Source organism: Microtus ochrogaster, unplaced genomic scaffold (genome assembly GCF_000317375.1).
Source record: "Microtus ochrogaster isolate Prairie Vole_2 unplaced genomic scaffold, MicOch1.0 UNK3, whole genome shotgun sequence".
In the NCBI taxonomy this organism is placed as follows: Eukaryota; Metazoa; Chordata; class Mammalia; order Rodentia; family Cricetidae; genus Microtus; species Microtus ochrogaster.
In genome coordinates, this window is record NW_004949101.1 from 14,816,239 (window position 1) to 14,824,056 (window position 7,818).

General features: G+C 42.6%; 1 protein-coding gene across 1 annotated transcript in view; it reads left to right on the plus strand.

Annotated features, from left to right (window-relative positions):
* Positions 1-7,818, plus strand: part of Fermt1 (fermitin family member 1) — a 33,760-nt gene that overhangs the window by 6,863 nt on the left and 19,079 nt on the right. The window contains exons 4-5 of the mRNA XM_013353170.2: positions 752-965; positions 1,995-2,097. Coding sequence (XP_013208624.1) covers positions 752-965; positions 1,995-2,097 — 317 coding nt within the window. The remainder of the gene's footprint in view (positions 1-751; positions 966-1,994; positions 2,098-7,818) is intronic.

The following is a 7,818-nucleotide window of genomic DNA, read 5'->3' on the forward strand; positions in this document are numbered from 1 at the left end:
TTCTTCTCCTCCTCCTCCTCCTCCTCCTCCTCTTCCTCCTCCTCCTCTTCTTATTCTCATTCTTTTTCTTTTGGTTTTTCAAGACAGGGTTTCTCTGTAGCTTTGGAGCCTCTCCTGGAACTTTCTCTGTAGACCAGGCTAGCCTCGAACTCACAGAGATCCACCTGCCTCTGCCTCCCGAGTGCTGGAATTAAAGGTGTGCACCACTGCCTAGCAAGCTTTTTCTTAAACGTGCTTTCATTTGGCTTGTAAAGGAAAGGCAGGTAAAGATTTTTAAAAGGTATACCTGTATCAAAACAACTGTCCCTTACTTTCTTGCATTATCACAGGCTTTCTTATGTAGTCCATTCGGACACAAAGAACAAAGAGGGATCTGAGCAGTGTTCAGAGGTAATGGCCAGTTATTGCTAAGAACCAGCTATTGGGTTCTTAAAAGTAGCAGATGTAGCTCTTTGCTATCTGAGACATTTTGTGCCTGTGTTCTCGGTTTGCTCCTAACACCAAGAAATAGAAAAGTCTGGGTGATTATAAAGGACTTACTTACCAACATTTATCTGTGTTGATTCTTGGAAACTTTTACATCTTTGGGATTCCAGATTCCAGGACTGGAAAGACCAGACAAGATCTTTACCTGTGCACCTGATCTCCTACTATCCTGACTCCTGATACCTTTAAAGTCAAAATTCATCTTAGTATAATCTTCTTCTAAAGATTCCTAACCTGGATCACCTATCATTTGCCTGCCTCACAGTAAGCCCGGGCTTGTACAGTAAGACCATGACACCCATGTATGACCCCATCAACGGGACGCCAGCCTTATCCACTATGACTTGGTTCGGTGACAGCCCTTTGACAGAGCAAAATTGCAATGTTCTGGCCTTCAGCCAACCTCCTCCATCACCAGACGTGCTTGCCGACATGTTCCAGCCTCGATCTTTGGTAGACAAAGCCAAGATGAATGCAGGGTAAGGGGGACCATCTTTCTCCTATCTGAACTGGTGTTCATACACTAAGAGAAAGAGATGGGGGCTATCTAATTTTTTTAATTAATAGGCATGGCATTATGTTTCCCTAGCATAGCTAACTTTAAAAGGAAAAGGGGATATACACAGACTATAGTGGTCTCAATGCCTTAAAAGTGTGAGAAAATTGTCTTCAAATAACTTGATAGCTTTCCATCCATGACTGTAACAACTCTCGATGCTGTTGCAGGTGTGAAAAGAGTGCTGGGTGATGCAGAGTGGTAAATACGTATACACACATGCGCGCACACACACATACATAGCTTATATTTGCTCTTTACCTTACAGTCCTAACTGTCCTGGAACTTGCTATATATATGTATGTGTGTGTGTGCGCACGTGTGTGTGTGTATGTGTGTGCGTGTGTGTGTGTGTATGTGTGTGCGTGTGTGTGTGTGTGTGTGTGTGTGTGTGTGTGTGTATAGTGGTACATGTCTACAATCCTCAGAAAGCTGAGGCAAGAGGATCACAGGTCCAAAGCCAGCTTGGACTACATAGTAAGATTCAGGAAGGAAGAGGGAGAGGGAGAGAAGGAAGGAAGGAAGGAGGGAGGGAGGCAGGGAGGAAGGAAGGAAACACTATCAAACAACACTTCTAGCTCCTTCATTTTCTTATGGCAATAAGAAAACTTTTTATCTTAAAAATTGTAACATAGCTAGGTGTGGTGGCATATGCCTTTAATCCCAGAACATGGGAGGCAGAGGCAGGTGATTCTCTGTGAGTCTGAAGCCAGCCTGATCTACAAAGCAAGTTCCAGGACAGTTAGGGCTGTTACACAGAGAAACCCTGTCTGGAGAGGTGGGGCGACTGTAAGGTAAAGAGCAAATATAAGCTATTATGTGCTCACTGGCTTTGTTGATATGGTTTACTCTGTCCATGTCCTTGGATTTATGTAAGATGCAATCTGAAACACTGTGGTGTGTAGACGGGAAAAGTGGGCTGGCTTTTAAATCCTACCCTCTTGTTTCCTAGTTGGCTGGATTCCTCCAGATCCCTTATGGAACAAAACATTCAAGAGGATGAGCAACTGCTGTTAAGATTTAAATACTACACCTTCTTTGACTTGAATCCCAAAGTAAGAAATTGTTCTTTTGTTTCATTTTGTTTTCCTTTTGAGTTGTGTGTGCGTGGAAGTTCTACACCTTACATTTTGTTATCAAGGCCAGAGCTGATTTGCCTGAGCTCCTCTTCCCTGCAGGTTGGACTGAAGCAGGTGTACCTGCTTCTGAACTTTCCTCTCTGCCTCCTAGGGCAGGCTAAGCAGCGTTAGCAGGAGTTGCCTGGGTGTAACATGTGGGCCTGCTTATTGGGGTTTCTGTCCTGCCCAGTTCCTACAGTTTGTAAATCCCAAAGAAAATCACACAGAGAGTCTATATTAATGATAAACTGATTGGCCCATTAGTTCTGGCTTCTTATTAACTCTTATAACTTACATTAGCCCATTATTCTAGTATATGTTAGCCACATGGCTCAGTACCTTTTTCAGTGGGGCAGGTCACATCTTCCTTCTTCTGTGTCTGGGCAGGACTGCAGAAAGAGCTTCCTTCTTCCCAGAATACTCCTGTCCTCATTGTCCCGCCTCTACTTCCTGTCTGGTTGTCCTGCCTATACTTCCTGCCTGGCTACTGGCCAATCAGCGTTTGTTTAAAACATAATTGACAGAATACAAAATTGTCCCGCACCACCTGGGGTCTTCATACCCAGCATGGTGCACACAGCCTCTCAACATTCACAGGAACAAGAAGGGAGTGAGGTGCCCACTAAGCTAGAATCTGCCATGGCTTAGCAAGGAAAGGAAGTATCAGTGCTAGGTTGAAGACATGTTCTTAAGAGCAAACCAGGACCACAAGGTGATTCACACAAGACTCCCCACTGCAGTGTTAAAATGATCTTAAGGAAAAGGGATCATCTGTCTTATAGCCCTGCTTGTCACCAACTCCAATTTTAAGGCAAATCTCCAAAGCTTATAAGGAAAATTAATGAGGGATGAGATGAGTCCTTTGGACTTCTACTGTTTCCCTCCTTCCAGCCAGCCATTCTGTGGAGGTGAGCATCTGCAGCTGAATGACCCCTTGTAGAAAATACAAAATGAAACACTGTAATCTCTGGGTGGCCAGACAACCTTGCTGCAGCAGCCCCACCCAGGGTCTGTACCTACTGCTCATCTTCATTTCCTTCTGAGCATTTGTGGGCGGAACTTGCTTCAACCTTTCTCTACACTCTTCCCCCTGCAGCCACTTCTCTGCCTTCTTGGTTGAGTTGTGTCTGTCTTTCAAAAGCCCATCTCAGTTCCCTAACTTCCTTACTTAACTTCTTCCAAAAAACAAAAAAATCTCCTCACTCCTTATTTCTTTTTAGGGGTGTGTGTGTGTGTGTGTGTGTGTGTGTGTGTGTGTGTGTGTGTAGTTTTTCCGAGACAGGGTTTCTCTGTAGCTTTGGAGCCTGTCCTGGCACTAGCTCTTGTAGACCAGGCTGGCCTCGAACTCACAGAGATCCACCTGCCTCTGCCTCCCGAGTGCTGGGATTAAAGGCGTGCGCCACCACCGCCCGGCTGTGTGTGTGTGTGCTTACATGTACATGTATGTGTCTGTGTTCATGTGTGTGCATGTGTGTGCACATATAGTCGCCAAAGTCAACATTAGGTGTCATCTTCTACTACTCTCAGCTTCCTTATTTTTGAGGCAAGGTCCCTAACTAAATGCTGAACTCACCAAGTTTAGTTAGACTGTTTAGCAGAAAGCCTCTGGGACCTCCTGTCTACTCCTGTCCATCTCTGGGACTACAGAGAGAACCACCAACCATGCTGGATGCTGGGAATCTGATCTCAGGTCCCCATGCTTGCTCAGCAAGCACTTTGCTGACTGGACCACCTCCCCTAAGCCCTGTTGCTGTCGTTTCTATGGGAAACTCCACCTAGGCATTGGTTTGGACCCAGGTGAAAGCTGATGGGTCTGTCCTGTGTATGAAATGCATGACTCCCAGTGAATTGTGACAAAACAGGAAATTTTGGCTTCTCAGTAAAAGTATTCTGTCACTCTCCAAGCAACTGTTTTGCTTTACTTTGTTTTTTAAGTTTCTTAATGAACACTATTTATAGTTTCTTTTTTGCATTGTCTACTAAATACAAATTATACATTTCTGTGATTTCATTTTTGTTGTTTTAAAAGTACTTTATAAATTGTAAAATATTTCTATCATACAAAAAGTAAAAAACTAGTATTTTAGCTTAAAGTAAAATATTTTTCTTTTTTCCACTATTATTATGACACATATATAAATATGTAAGTCAGTCTGCTAGGTCCATTTGTGGTGTTGGGGGATGTTTAGGATGGAAACTCATCCATGAGGGAGGCTAATTCTCTCTGTCCCAGCAGTCACTGATGGTTTGTTGCTCATCATCTATGGTTGAGGCACCATGAGACTTCACCCCTCCAGGCTGAGATGTCAACTTTTAATTGAGTTGTACAGATCTTGTTTGGGCAGCTATATTGTTGAGATTTGGTGGGTATGTCTTCTCTGTCATATCTGGAAGACACAATCTCATAGCAGACTTTCTGGTCATCTGGCTCTTACAATCTTCCAGAGTGTTCTTGGCCTTAGGTGTAGAGATGTGTTGTAGATGCATCAGTTGGGTCTGACACCCCGTAGTTAATTGTTCGCTACATGTTGACCAGTTGTGGTCTCCATTTGTGGCAAAAAGAATCTTCCTTGATGAGGAATGAGAAATATCTGTGGGTGTAGGGATATTTAGACCGTAAGGGATTATACTGTTTAAGAAGGTGTCAGAAGTAGGTTCTCCTGAGTTTCCAGTACCAGGCATGATTTCTCTCCAGTTGAGACTCAAGTCTCTTTAGAGAGCTGTTGTTTACTGTCAAGATAAGAGTGCCACTATTGCCCCACTAGGAATATCTCCCCATGCTGGTCATTGTCGTGGTTCCTAGATGTCAGAACTGGGTAGGAGTTTTAATTGTTTTTCTTCCTTGACATTTTTCATAGCACCTTCTGGTGCTGTGCCCCAGGAGAGAGGTTTTCAGGTCATATCTAGTTCACAACCCTCTGAGTCCTGTGGCTGAAATTTGTGGTGTCATCAACAAGGACTTACCTTCAACTTCTGGGAAGCAACCTAGGGTGACATCTATAGCCTATATTATTTTATGAGTCTCTTGAACTCCCCTGACCAACAAGTCAAAAGGAGTTTTCTCATTCCTGTTGCTGGAGATTTTGTGATTTCATTTTTAAGCCTGATCCCTGGTTCAACACAAGTCTTTCTTCACTTAGTTCCCCACTAACCTATGTTGTTCTATGCTTTCTGTTTTAATAACCTAACTGAAATTGGTCATAAAACTAGATAAATGTTAGTAGAAACTATATTCAGTCAGTTTTAATTGCTAAGTCAGTATCCTGGCCCCATTTTGTCTATTCAGATGTTTTCCCATCTGTTTGTTTATTCACATATTTATAAAGCAACTATTATTATCCAAGAACTAGGTTGCACACAGGGAGTCCAAACCCATCAAACATTAAAACCAATGAATTAAAATGCATAAGTCTACCACATGAAACAATGAACTATAGTGAGCAAAATCTTTTTCAAACTGGACATAGTAATATGTGTATTTCTTAATTAATCGAATAAATAATAAAAATCCAGGGTAGGTCCTACACAGTGATTGTAAGTCAAAATATAAATCAATCTAGCCTCTGTAGAAAGCAGTGTAGCAATATCTATCAGAATTACAACTCTGCTTTGACCTGCAAATCTACTCTTTATAGAAGAGTAATATTGATATAACTTTATACATTACTACTATAGGTTATGACTGCATAAATGCTTTTACGGAAAGATTGGAAACTATCAGCAGAGAATTGTGTGGCTATATCAAGATGCATCCATACCACACAGTTGTGTCCTGGAACTCGCTCTGTAGACCAGGCTGGCCTCAAACTCAGATTTGCCTGCTTCTGCCTCCTGAGTTCTGGGATTAAAGGTGTGTGCTACCACTGCCTAGGAGTTTTGATTGCCTTTTTAACAGGAGACTGGTTCTAACTCCTGTGATCAAATGATCCCCCTGCTTTAAGATCCCTTGTGTCTGAAATGATAAGCATGTGCCACCATGCCTGGATCCATGTACTGTCGGGGTCTGGTGCTAGCCAGGACTCTAAATTATTTCTGTCAACCAGACCCCAACATAAACTATCTCTCTCTGGACCGGTGTGGAGGAGATGAAATAAAGACACGACTCACATGGTTTCATCGGGAAAGAGAGTCTCAGTGGTCCCTCATGAAGTCCTGAGTTTATATCCTGAAGAATTCCTCCTGCTTTATTTTCCAAACAGCCTTTATACCAAAACTAAATTTAGGGGAAGTAGATTAGCATTCTGTCTCCTAGGTAACCAGGTGAATGGCTTTTTGTCATGTCCACAGCTACCTGTCTGCTCTGTATGTTAGCTGTCACGTAGACTTAAATTAACATCTCAATCAGGCATTCTCCAAATTACAAAGAAAGGAGCAAAACCACATCCTGACCTTTTGTTAGGTAGTGACGGCCTGTCTGGTAGGCTACGTGACCATTCTCAGATACCGACTATGGCTTTAGAGCCTGGCTGCCATACCAATTAGAAATATGGGCCTACAATGTACACTGTTCATGTGAATTTCTTTTAGTTGTTAAGTCTTGACTGAACTATAATTTATGTACCATAAAAAAGTCATTCACTGGAATTCAGGCATCATGGCACACACCTATAATTCCAGCACTCAAGAAGCCAAGGCAGTGGGATCAAGAGTTCAAGCCTGGATTGAAAAACAATTTACATGAGGCCCTTTCTTTCAAAAACAAAATAAAAAAGTAAATTAAAAAATAGTATGTATACTGTAAGTGTACAGTACAATGATTCTTTTGTTTGGTGGTTTGTGTCAAGTTGGGAGTGTAGGCCCCAGCCCCTTGCATCTATCCCAGCCCCCAGGCCTGGTCTGGACTCCAAATCCCAGCATGCCAGGTCCTGACCCTACCTCCAGGGAGGTGGGGTCAGGACCACTCCCCAGGGTATTTAAGTAATCCCCCCAAAAGAGAAACACATCACCACATTTAGGATGTGAAAGTCGCACCCTAAATCCCACCCTCTTGGCTCTGCATTATCTTCTTTTCCCAGGAACTTTAGAAATGCGGAGAAAGAACATGTCAACAAAGCATGTCATCTTTCCCACTCACCATTATCAGAGGTCTTTGCTGGTTTGGACTTGCTCCACATTTAGACATTCCCTATCGCCTCTTTTCTTTACAGACATGAGATTAACGTAAATAAATAAATAAAGCCAGTGTTAATCAAGTCATGATGAGTCTACTGAGGTGCTCTGGGATATTTTTCAAGTTTTCTTCATGTTTTCTTTATTAATTTTTTTTCAAAATATACAGTATAATATATACTCATTATAAAAAAAAATTCAAATGGGCCTGGAGAAATCATTCAGTGATTAAGAGTGCTTGATGCACCAGATCCTAGCACCTGAGTAGCTAACTCTGCAGGGTCTCATATGTGTCTGTAACCCTGGCACTGAGATGGGCCAGGCTGAGGCTGATACTGGGGCTTTCAGGGTGCCAAACTAACTGAAAAAAACATGAACTCCAAGGAGAGGCCTGCTTCAAAGTCACAGGCAGAGTGTGATAGGAGAGGATATCAACACACCCCTCTGTTCCTCTTTCACACACCTAACAGACACGTGTCCATACAGCACACAAGCACATACCAAATTCACACACACACACACACACACACACACACACACACACACACA